Source organism: Vigna radiata, chromosome 5, assembly GCF_000741045.1.
Source record: "Vigna radiata var. radiata cultivar VC1973A chromosome 5, Vradiata_ver6, whole genome shotgun sequence".
Classification (NCBI taxonomy): Eukaryota; Viridiplantae; Streptophyta; class Magnoliopsida; order Fabales; family Fabaceae; genus Vigna; species Vigna radiata.
In genome coordinates this window covers 34,769,558-34,782,623 of record NC_028355.1, presented here as the reverse complement: position 1 = coordinate 34,782,623, position 13,066 = coordinate 34,769,558, and the positions used below count along the sequence as shown (strand labels likewise).

The following is a 13,066-nucleotide window of genomic DNA, read 5'->3' as shown; positions in this document are numbered from 1 at the left end:
TCATTACAGAGAAAGTTATTATACTGTTATTAATTAAATTTGTTATAGCAGAAGATATACAAAGATGTACTTTTTTTATGGAGCTGAAACAATAATAAGATAGAGTACGTTTAACTTTATAATTTTATCCTATCCCTAACCAGTTACCATTAATTATAGTTTGTGTGTGTATGAACCATCTTTTCATTAATGCAGCACAGAGGTGTAGGATAACCAAGTCAACAAAATTTCCTACAAGATAACATGCAGATGCGTTTTCAAAGTCCAGGCTAGCATCACCTCTTTGTGTTCACACGTCAACACACTTTTTCAAAAATTAAAGAAACGTTCATCTTTGTTCATATATGTGTGTTTTTACTGTGACAGAGTATAAGAGAAAATCAGAATTAGAAGCTGAGAAAGTGTGTAGTGTTACAGTATCTATGGTAGAGTATATGTGAGAAAGTAAATCGATTGTATAGAAGCAACAGAAGGAAGTTTGGTAGCCGTCATTTGTTGCACCATCTACTCTACCAAGGGCAAAAAAATATTACTTGCAAAACAAAAGAAAAATGTCACTCTCTCTCTATCTTTTTCTTTCTCTCTCATTCACTAGCAATTACACCTCTTTGGCTCACCATTAAATGCAATTGCACCATCTCAATGCCCTCAGCAATAACTCTTCGCTGCCACATTTTCTCCATCTGTTTCCCTCTTTCTCCTCCTTTTCTTTACTCCTTCAATTCCTTTGTCCTCTCTCTTCTTCTTTCTCCCCTCTCACTTTCTCCCTTCAAACCAAGCTTTTTCCCATCACAACACTCATCAAGCTTTCTATACTTCCCACATATAACCAGCTTTATTTCCATAACTTCTTTCTCCAAGTCTTTTTCTCTCCTATGTTTAAAAGGGTCCTTTTTTTGGCAACAAGTTTTGCCCCAAAGTAGATCTATATACTCATCTTCTTCTACCTATACCTGTCTCCGGCAATCACCATCCACTGGTAAGTGCAGGAGAACTCCTGCTACTTGTTGCTTTTCTACACGGTGGGTATATCATTCACGCAACTTCAGATCATTGTTTTAGCCACACCAAACTGTTCATACAGTTAGCAATTTTTTTTTCTTAAAATCTTACTGTTTTTTTGCGCATTTGGCTGGCTAGGGTTGCTAGAATGCGAAAGGAACGGTAGTTTTACCATATATATATATATATATATATATATGGACATAAATATATATGTATATATCTACGGGAAAGAAAAAGAAGCTTGGATGATTCTCCCAGATGTTTAGTTGATCCTTTTTTTTTTCACTTTCGAATTCTGTTTGTTTCTGGTTTTGCAGTATAAGAAAATTTTTCAACACTTTTTTTCTGTGCATTTTAATATGGCATATACACTATGCATTTAATTATTCATTTTTATTTAATTATACATGCCAAGTCATGTTTCTGTGCCTGGTTTTTTGGCTTATTATGTTAGCTTGTTTCCTTTTTGTAGTGGCCTTGTCAGAATCCAAGAAGAAACCCAACCTGTGAAGTTTTTCAACATAAAAGGGTTTCAGAAGATCAACACAACACTGGACACAAGAGAGAATTGAATTATCTAGAGTTTGAAATATGCCAGCTGGTATTATGATTCCAGCAAGAAACATGCCCTCGATGATCGGAAGAAACGGCAGCGTTGGTGGCTTTGGATTATCTTCCGGGCTCTCTCTTGGCCAGGTCAGTGTGCAACCTTCATCATTTAATGTATTTGATAATCTCTTCTTCTTTTTCTTCCAATCTCTCGAATTTTCCCCCATTTTTTGTCATAATTTGGTTCTGATTCTGATGTCAATTGATTGATGTGTTGGTTTTGTTCAAATTGACTTTATCCTTCAAAAGGGACCTTGTTTTTTCACAAGTCAAAATTGGTCTCAGTGTGAAGCCAAACCAGCTCAAACTCTCTCTTCTATCCTTCTCGTTATTCGTAAAACGCGTTATTCCTTCTCACTGTGTGAAGCTACTTGCTCACTTTCCCCAAAAAACTATCAACCTAGTCAAAATCCCCGTGTTTTCTGCATAACTCTTATATCAAATAATTTAAATTATCCCATCAATTAGTTCCCCGACCTATACATGTGAATTAGACACAAAGCCAAAAATAAACATAAAAAAAAAAGTGTTCTTGTTGCTGCTATTTTATATATACCTTGTCTCTTTGTGGGTACTATACTGTACTATATACCTCGTATTCTTGTGTTGTTAGATTGAAAACCATAAGGGTCCGGAATCTCAAAGATCTATAGAAATGTTCCAGCCAAACCTGATGGAAGCTGGTCAACTTCTCCCTCTGGATATGCCCCAGAACACTTCAGAGAGCGATGTCCCAAGAATCCACGAAGATGACTTTGACAGTGCCACCAAGTCAGGAAGTGAAAACCAAGAAGGTGCTTCCGGTGAAGACCAAGACCCTCGTCCCAACAAGAAGAAACGCTACCACCGCCACACTCAGCATCAGATCCAGGAAATGGAAGCGTAAGGCATCCAAAATATACTCATTCTTTTTAATGTAATCTCATTGGGTTAAAAAACCAGACTCACAATCCTGTCTCAGTCTTACAAAACCATACAGTGGAAACTTAGGGCTTGAATTTCATCAAGACTCAAATTTGAGACTATTGACTGAACTGGAATGGACTCAGTGAATGTCATTGAGATTAATTAGTTTTTTTTTTTTTTTCAGGTTCTTTAAGGAGTGTCCACACCCTGATGACAAGCAAAGGAAGGAGCTGAGTAGAGAGTTAGGGTTAGAGCCTTTGCAGGTTAAGTTTTGGTTTCAGAACAAGCGCACTCAGATAAAGGTACACTCAATTTTTAGCTTGTTTCTTTTGTTTAAAATGTAAAAAGGAAGAATCCTTTAAACTTGATGCTTTGTGTTACAGACACAGCATGAACGTCATGAGAACACACAGCTCCGAACTGAAAACGATAAACTTCGAGCTGATAACATGAGGTTCAGGGAAGCTCTCGGCAATGCCTCCTGTCCCAACTGTGGAGGACCAACAGCTATAGGGGAAATGTCATTCGATGAACATCACTTGAGGCTTGAAAATGCTCGCCTCAGAGAAGAGGTATCATAATGTGGGAGCTGCTGCATGGTAGATGTATCAAGATAGCAAGGACTATTTATGCTGAAAAACCTTTTCTTTGTGTGTAAAATTAACAAATTAATATCAATCCATCTTACAATACCATAACAATAATAAAGACAAGGTTCTATCATTTACACTATTTGTTTAGAAAATATTTTTAAAATAATAATTTAACAGAATGTTACTTTCATAATTATTTGTAAAAATAAAAAATAAAAAATAAAATTAATTAAATTATTCAAAGTAGCCGTTCGTAAATGTTGAATTAGTTTTAAATAAGGTATTAGACTTGCATCTTTTGTGTAAGTGTATCTTACTTAAACATAAACATGATTGTCTTTCATGAAATATTCTTATACATGTCGGTGTTCATGTTCAGATTGATAGGATTTCTGCAATTGCTGCAAAGTACGTGGGAAAGCCTGTGGTGAGTTATCCACTTCTTTCTCCTTCATCTGTTCCTCCTCGTCCACTTGAGCTTGGGATTGGAGGTGGTTTTGGTGGCCAGCCTGCGGGCATTGGTGGAGAAATGTACGGTGGAGCTGCAGGAGATCTTCTTAGGTCAATCAGTGGACCTACTGAGGCTGATAAACCCATCATAATAGAGCTTGCTGTTGCAGCCATGGAGGAACTCATTGGAATGGCGCAAATGGGTGATCCTCTTTGGTTGACTACTCTGGATGGCACAACCACTGTTCTCAATGAGGATGAATACATCAGGTCTTTTCCCAGAGGAATTGGTCCTAAACCAGCTGGTTTCAAGTGTGAAGCTTCCCGAGAAACTGCAGTTGTTATCATGAACCATGTTAGCCTTGTTGAGATTCTCATGGACGTGGTACGTTAGTGTACACAAGTGTACAGGGAGAATAAAAAACAAAACAAAGTTTGATTATGTCACAACATATATATGTAGCAGTTTCTGTCGTATTTTCTTATCTGACATTGTTGTGCTTAGATATTCTCCAAAAAATTAATATTTAGTTTCTGACGCTTGTTATATATTTTGTTGTGATTTTAAGAACCAATGGTCCACAGTGTTCTCTGGCATTGTCTCAAGAGCAATGACTTTGGAGGTGTTATCAACTGGGGTGGCAGGAAACTACAACGGTGCATTGCAAGTGGTAATGTATTTTATAGAATAGAGTGTCAGTTTCCTCCTATGATATAGTGAAACTTAGTACAGTCAATTTGTTTGTCAAGGATTCATATATAAAAATAAAATGCACTTCAATTTATATTATTATGCAGATGACAGCAGAATTACAAGTACCTTCACCTCTGGTTCCAACTCGAGAGAGCTATTTTGTAAGATATTGTAAGCAGCATGGTGATGGGACTTGGGCTGTAGTGGACGTATCCTTGGATAATTTGCGTCCTAGTCCCTCAGCCAGATGTAGAAGAAGACCTTCAGGCTGCTTAATTCAAGAAATGCCCAATGGCTACTCAAAGGTTAGATATAATATCACTAATAAATAATTACAGGGAATGAAATCTATTACATGTCTTTTCCATGTCTCACTGTTAAAAAAATAAGATGTCTTTTTTTAACTTGTAAGCTCGTTTGAACCCTGATCATTAATCATATCATATCCTTGAGGAATTATATATATAAGTCTTGTGGTTGCATTTGGTAAATGTTTTTGCTCTCCACGTGGCTTAACTTGAAGTTAAATTTTATCCTAGGTCATTTGGGTTGAGCATGTTGAGGTGGATGATAGAGGTGTTCACAATCTATACAAGCAGCTTGTTAGTTCTGGGCATGCATTTGGTGCAAAACGTTGGATTGCCACCTTGGATAGACAATGTGAAAGGCTTGCTTGCGCTATGGCAACAAACATACCCACAGTAGATGTTGGAGGTATATATATATATAGATATATATCACGGAATTCATTTCACACACATTTCTTGGTTTTCTATTTTTACATATCAATCTTGTCCTTAATCAACTAATGAATCTTACAAATATTGTAATGTAATAATTAGTGATAACAAACCAAGATGGGAGGAAGAGTATGCTGAAACTGGCAGAGAGAATGGTTATAAGTTTTTGTGCTGGAGTGAGTGCATCTACTGCACACACATGGACAACACTATCTGGAACTGGAGCTGATGATGTAAGGGTCATGACACGTAAGAGTGTTGATGATCCAGGAAGGCCTCCTGGCATTGTTCTCAGTGCTGCAACTTCTTTTTGGCTCCCAGTGTCACCAAAAAGGGTTTTTGAATTCCTCCGTGATGAGAACTCTAGAAGTGAGGTAACATGCATTACTTATGTGTTCAAACCAGATAATAATCATGCACCAGTGATTGTCTTCTTGTCCAATGTTCTAGGCTGCATTATTGTCTGCTCATAGGTTACTAGACATTGTTGTTCATTGGGTAAAATTGCCTAGTTTGGTGTGTGATGTATCTCTATGTTGATATGTAGTCATAATATTTAGTTATCATACGTCATTCTAAACTAAGTTATCTCATATCAATTACTTTTAATTGCAAACATCCTTTTCAAATTGCACAAGACAAAGTGATCATGTAGACCATGAAACTTTTTGTTCATATTATTTTAAGTCATTTTACATTTCACAAATTAATTTTTATCTGATTAGCCTATTCTAATCCCTTAGTAAATTAGTCTTTTTAACTTTTCTCTCAGTAAATTTTTAAGTTTTTAGACTTTTGTATATGACCTCATGTTGTCTGTCTAAATTGTCTTCATTTTTTAATTAAAAAAAATGACTTGTGTACATTCATATATTATAAATAGGTGCAGTTTTATATTACATTATATCTATAAAAGAAATATTATTTTTCCAAAACATTGATATTTGTTTTTTTTTCTGAAATGGTCATATAACATGAAATTATCATAATTTCGATGTACTATTTTATTAAAATAATAGAAAAGAAGTTAGTATATGAAAGATTGATGGAAAACTTTCCAAAAGTATAATTAGAAGTGATGCAAAATGAACAAAATGGTACGAAATTCTTGAATTCTTTTTTCGATTATAAAACTAATACATAGATTTAAAAATAAGAGAAATGACATTCAAATGATATTTAAAACAAAATATAAATTTAAAATATTATTTTGCACACGGAATAGAATTACATAAACTTTATTATATTTATAGCAGTTTGTCTAGTTTATTCAACTGTGCATGGATTTGTACAATATTTTTTATAAATATTAATGAATACATTTGATCTTGTTAATAAAATAAATACCAGAGATAACAGGTGTTGATATATAAGATCTTTAAACATAATAACATCTATGAATAGTTAGTCTTTGGATTAATATTAATTATCTTTTTTTTTTCATTTCACTGAAATTTGTTTATTTTATGATTCATCTAACTTTTCCAATACTTTGAAAACAGTGGGATATTCTTTCGAACGGAGGAGTTGTCCAAGAAATGGCACACATTGCCAATGGAAGAGACACCGGAAATTGTGTCTCTCTACTTCGTGTGAATGTAAGTTTATCAGAGTCACATTGAAAACTGTTCTCTTTTTCATTTATAGTGAAACTAATTAAAGATTAAAGCAACCTATGTAACATGTTTACAATGTTGCAGAGTGCAAATTCAAGCCAGAGTAACATGTTGATATTGCAAGAGAGTTGCGCAGACTCAACTGGTTCATTTGTGATATATGCTCCAGTTGATATTGTGGCAATGAACGTGGTTCTGAATGGAGGGGACCCTGATTACGTGGCCCTTCTTCCTTCAGGATTTGCTATTCTCCCAGATGGGACCACTGCACATGGAGGAAGCATCGGTGACACCGGACATGGTGGATCTCTTTTGACTGTGGCCTTCCAAATCTTGGTTGATTCAGTTCCAACAGCAAAACTCTCTCTTGGATCTGTTGCCACTGTTAACAATCTTATTGCCTGCACTGTGGAGAGAATTAAGACTGCTTTATCTGGTGAAGTTGCTTGACCTAAGAGTAGGTAATAAGAACAAAATAGTTTGGTTCTCATTTTCTTCTTTGCAATTCATCTCTTTAATCTTATTATTATTTTGTTTATTTGTTAAGTTGGATGCAGTTTAGAAAAAGGATGCATTTTGGAGAAACGGGAAGGTGTTGGAAACTTCGGCTTATAAAAAAAGATGAGAAGTCAAGAGCGCACCTTGCATGATCCTTTCTTAACACTCAAAATGAGAGGATTAAGGTTCCGGAATTGACTTCCATGGAAATAGTAAATGCTGTAAGAGCTTAAAAATCAATGAAGACCATATATACTTTCACCTTCCAAGAATGCCTATTTATGTAGTTAGTCTTGTCGTTTGTTATTATTAGGTTGTAGCTTTGAGGTTGTTCTTTCTTCAGTTGTTATTATTTGAATTTCAGCTCAAGCAGCACCCTTAGTGTAGTGATTAAATTATCACTATACTATATGTTTGACCCTTCTAAGATTTTCAAATGAATGTTTCTTCCAATTTGTCAAGTCATCTCCCAAGTTCTTTTATTTTGTATATGTTATTTTACTAAGTGTTGAATAACCTATGTGTTTTATTAGTTTATTTTAAAACAAGTGTTTGAAGGATCAATCCATGGAAAAATACTTCAGACTGAACCCTAGGGTTTCAATTATATAGTGTTTTGGAGAAGATGAAGTGTTAAATTAAAAATAAGTTATTCTGTATACAGACTAATAATCTACAATTGCAAAGATGTTATAGAATGACAGACACACTTAGTAACAACACAATTTTTCAGACGCCACATTCTAATGCTAAGGTATTATGCTTATAATATGATGTTGTGTTAACAAAATAGGTACATGATGACATTTTCCTTATGACTGTCTACCTTTACTTAACCTTCTACAACAGTGCCCCTCATCCCTGCATATGTCTTTTGTCTTCCAATTCCATTCATGCAGTGTAATAGTTGTATTGTCCTGTTGTCTATTCCATATAGATAGAAAAATTGTACTTCCCTGCACCCTCATCCCTTACAGAAAAACAAAACATATATTCCCTAACACTCTATTCTTTCATAAATAAACCAAACCATCACTCTTTTACTTCTCTTGAAAAATAAATCCTTAATGAAAATAAAAGTATATATGTATATATGTATATATGTCCTCTTCTTTTAATCGATGTGTAACTTTGTTTATATGTAACACATTGTTCTTTATGTCTTAAACAAGAGACGAAGAGAATGTTTGAAAATATGTAAAAAGAAATAAAGTTTGAGAGTCTTATAGTTTTAGGAAGAGAAATAATTGTGTATAAGTTAGCTTCTTTAGGATTAAAAAATAAAATTTATTATAAATTATTATAGTTCATAATAGGTATACATTTTTATATATTTATAGTTGTTTAGTTTCTTTTGAAATTGTTATGTATTTTGTGCATAGATACGTTTGGTTTCTCTCTATGCTTTCTATTAATATCTTTCTTTTTTAATAATTTTTTTATGATAACAAATAAGTGATGTATTTTTTAATGTTAGTACTAATACATTAATGAGTGTTATAAAAGAAAGTGAAATATTTTATATTTAATTTATAATAAACATTTTTATTAGTTATTATTTTGAATATTACTTTCTTATATAAATATATTATTATAGTAAGGAAAAAAAAAACATTCTTAATAGTTCATAGGTGAGAAAAATACATGAAATCACATGTAATTTTGTTCATGGTTCTTTGAAGTTTTGTTTGAAAACATTCACTTCTTCACTTATCCTTGCAGAAAATTATTCTTTTCTTTTCCTTTAAATGATTGCACCCCTTAATGCAATGAGGGGGCCTTTATTCGCCCACGTCTCATTTCATTTTTTTTTCTTTAAAATAAACTGAGTGTTTCATCCTAAAATATCTATAGAATAAGTAGCAGAAATATATAAATTCTACCCCTATCACATTCAGTAAAGCATTCCAATGCCTAGTCAAATACATTGTAGACTAATATAAAAATTAAAATAAATAAAAGTAGTTTAAGTATTGTTACCTACTGATATTACCAACTAATATAAAATATATTCTATTAAAAATTTTGAATATGAAAAAGTAATATTTTTGTATGTTGAGAAGTTTTATAGCTAATTTCAAAACTTGTTGCTCTCTAAAATTGGAATCTCAATCTGAAATGATGTGGAACCTTGAGGTGGATATGAAATATTAAAAAACAAAGTTACACTATGAAAAACCTAAATCACTAATGCATTATTAAACTTATTTTCATTAAAGTCAGAAATATAATTTATAATTAAATATATTTTGCGAAAAACTAAATAAAAACATTTTAGGCAGGTTCTTATAAAAAAGAAGGTTTAATATGGTCCATACTTTTAGGAGTTTGGTTCAAATTGATCATACTTTTTTAAAAAGTTAAGTAAGGTCCCATATTTCGTTAAAAAATGTTTAATCTAGTCCTTTTTGCTCACGTCGTTAAAAACATACATGTTCAAATGCCACCGTGGCATTTGATGAATACGTGGCACGTTTGAAGAGGTTGCACTGTGTAAATATTAAAAATAAAATAAAATGACCTAAGTTAGGTGAAAATCCCAATAGCCACACCATTTGCAAATCTTTCAACTTGGTCCAAAATCACTCTCTGATCAGGATGGAATGACAACGACGGCGGGGGAGCCACTTGTTGTGTATCCTCAACGACGACGACAGCGGGGGAGGAAGAACGCACGGCCTCTGACGGTTTATGTGCGAAATAAGAAGCAACCCTAAGCTACATTCCAGAACAACTTGAGAGAATGCGCAAGAGAGAAACCACCACTTTTTGTCCTCCACCATGAGCGTAATGAGTAATAGGGAGAAGATTGTGAGTACCAAGGAGTTGTGCAGGGACCCTTGTTGCAGTCACGGGATTTTCTAGGAACCAAGGGGCCTTTAAAGAATTCACTCGAAAACTCAGGTAAGGGGAGTTAACTTTTTGATGTATTGATTGAGCATTATGTGTTTCCTTTGAAACTTGTTAATCTTGAGAAACAGTATGGATAGATAGTATACCCAATTGGAAGGTTGTGGGTTACTAAGGAGAAAAAATGGTTTGGGATGTTATTCCCAAAATATGAATGCACTGGTTGAAGGATTACAGTGTACATGGTTTTGTAATAAGGGATAAGTTCATATCGTGAATCTTTGAAGGGTAGCCGTTGGTTGGCTAGGTTAAGAATGTAAATAAGAGTAGGAAGTGTTGACGTGTTGTATGAGTGAAATATGACAATAGAGTGCATCAGTGATGGGTTGTGTTCTCAATTGAGATACCAACATGGGTTTATGGGTATAATAAATTATTATTTTGTAATTGCATGGAATGTTTGATGGATATTAAATGTATGGAAGTGGTATAAATATTGAGTAATGTATTGTCATCACATAATGGTATAAGTGTGTTAGGTAAACTTTAAATATTTGTTTGGACCCATGCACTGGGAAATGTTTTGTTTGTATGTAATTATGTGAGCACCGAAAGTGAGCACTAAAACAGTCACCATATTTGGATGTTTGCACTTTTGTTTATGATAAATTGGCACCTTGTGACAAGAGAAGAAGCATGGCACACTTGTAAGTGTGTGCACCGTGGGATTGGGCAGTAGAATGCAAAGAAGAGATAAGCCTCACGATTTTGTGAGAGAAAGAAAGGAAAGAGTCTCCAATAGTGCGTGCAATAAAGTCATGGTTCTTTATGAGAGTTATTTGTGTGGGAAAAAGAGAAAGGTTCACCACCATGAGAAAACCAGAGAAAGAGTGGAGTTGCTGCATGTATTATTGAGTCATGTGTTTGTTTGTGAGTTGTGCATCACCGTGACAGAAGGAGAGAAAATGGGTTGTACTTTGTGAGTTGTATGTTGTGTAAGTTTGAGAGTTTAAAGTGTTGTTTGTGTATTTGTGTGTTCTTGAAAGTAATCCAGAAAAAATACAAAGAGTATATTTCCCAGATATTATACTACAAGTTGATACCATGAGAACATATATTTATTGTTCAAAAATTTCTACAGAGTGCATGTTTTCTTTTTGCAAGTGAAGAGTTTCAATGCATGTGGGGGTCACAGCAAGATGAAGAGAAATATTATATTTTCTTCTATATAGTGTAGACATTGGAATCCAGAGAGCTAGAAGGGGTTCTTGATATTGGCATTTAATGGTTTTTGTGGTACCTACCTTGGGAGGGAAATCATAATATGGTTAATACCAAGTGCATGAAATTGTTGTTGTGCATGTGCTGCTACGTCCCTTGTTGATAGGTAAAGTACGCAAATGATATTCTGGGTGGATTATAAGAATGGTGAACGGTTACCGGCTAAGGTTTTTGTTATGCAGATTTTAAATTTTGAGTCTATGAAATAGGTCTAGGGAAGCTAAAGGAGTTTTCTTTGAAGATATAAAGATTAATGAGAGAGGTGCAAAGGTTATCTAATAGTCACAGTTTTGTTGTTAATAAGCAATGATCCTTTGTTTTAGTTATATTGATGTCATCCTAACAGTGAAATGTCTAGTTTTATGGGTTTTGAAAATTATATTATTTTTGAGTTATTTATTGAGTGAAATAGTATATAGGTGATATAGGGTGGAATCTGGAGGTGGGTGTATAAAAGTGGTGCATTGTTGGGTAGTATATGGTGATATAGGGTGGAATAGTAGTATATAGGGTGATAAAGCCATTTACATTTCTCTCTCTCCATTTAATTCTTCAAACAACCACTTACGTTTCTCTCTCTGCATTTAATTCTTTCACGCACAACTCACTTAGGTTTGGCCACATTGACATTTGCACCGTTATGTTTTTAACAGCGTGAGCCAAAAGGACTAGATTGAACATTTTTTAACCAAATATGGGACCTTATTGAACTTTTTTAAAAGGTAGAATCAATTTGAACCAAACCCTTAAAAGTAGGGACCAAATGATTGTTAAAATCGCTACGACGAAAATATTAGCGTGGAACAAACCAAGAGGGGGGGGTGAATTGGTTATATGCTTTTATCGTGCCTTTTATTATTTTTCTCTTAATTTTTCTTACTGAGCAGATAATTAAATATAAATAAGAGAGTAAGGGAAAGAGAAAAATTGCACAGGTGATTTTATCCTGGTTCAGATCACACGGATCCTACGTCCAGTCGCTTATCTCAAACAAGATAAACATTTTTCACTATCACAAAACAATTACAAATATTAATCACAGAGAAAAATAATTTGTAAGAGTTTAGAAATACCACCTCTCTTGAAACCACAAGAGATGAACTTACACCTCCTTTGAATCTTCACAAAGGATGACCACCTCCTTCGAATGCTTCACGAAGGATGATTCTCTTCCAGGCACTTCCTCGGACACACCAAGGATGAGTAAGCTATTCCTCTGTCATCGCAGTAGCACTTCAGGGCTTTGCAGACGAGAGTTTCCTTAGCTTCAACAATCTCACAGAGTTCTCAAAGAGTTCAGAGGTTCTTAGCACAAGGGAAAAGTTGTTTTTGAAATAAAGAGTGAGTCAACTTATAGACTCAGCCCAATACCCTTCCATTCTTCGAAGACGGGCCATCTAACGCATTTAATCGATTAACATAAGTATTAATCGATTAAAATGAGTACAACGGCTAGTTTTTCAAATCTGAAACCCCCAACGGCTAGTGTTAATCGATTATTCTCAGGAATAATCGATTAACTAATCGATTATTATTAGCTTTAATCGATTATTACATGGGCAGTTGGGTTTTCAGTGCCAGCCTCGTTTTAATCGATTAAAATTGGGTTTAATCGATTAAAACAGCTTGTGGATGATTCTCAACAGTAAATAAATCAAGTATAAATTACAAGAATCAACCCTAATACATATTTGAGCACTATTACATCAACTTTGATTATTATAAAAGCTTTATAAAATACAGAGATCTTCAATTCGTCTTTATGGATCTTGACTTGTGCAAATTTGTTCATCATCAAAACTTCATCTTTTATTTTTGCTAACA

At 34.1% G+C, this 13,066-nt stretch overlaps 1 protein-coding gene across 4 annotated transcripts; it reads left to right on the top strand.

The window, feature by feature from the left end:
* Window positions 1-615: 615 nt before the first annotated feature.
* Window positions 616-7,576, top strand: LOC106762314 (homeobox-leucine zipper protein HDG2). 4 transcript variants are annotated; one of them, XM_014646150.2, is made up of 13 exons: window positions 616-979; window positions 1,478-1,701; window positions 2,228-2,496; window positions 2,705-2,822; window positions 2,904-3,092; window positions 3,493-3,948; window positions 4,133-4,234; window positions 4,362-4,562; window positions 4,797-4,971; window positions 5,100-5,371; window positions 6,500-6,595; window positions 6,698-7,070; window positions 7,161-7,576. In XM_014646150.2, exons 2-12 carry the CDS (start codon window positions 1,597-1,599, stop codon window positions 7,061-7,063), a joined length of 2,349 nt encoding a protein of 782 aa, XP_014501636.1. In that variant the 5' UTR covers window positions 616-979; window positions 1,478-1,596; the 3' UTR covers window positions 7,064-7,070; window positions 7,161-7,576. The 4 variants fall into 4 exon arrangements, with proteins under 4 accessions (XP_014501636.1, XP_014501637.1, XP_014501634.1 ...); XM_014646151.2 differs by having other exon boundaries at window positions 6,698-7,074; window positions 7,171-7,576; XM_014646148.2 differs by having other exon boundaries at window positions 618-979; window positions 6,698-7,074.
* Window positions 7,577-13,066: the final 5,490 nt, after the last annotated feature.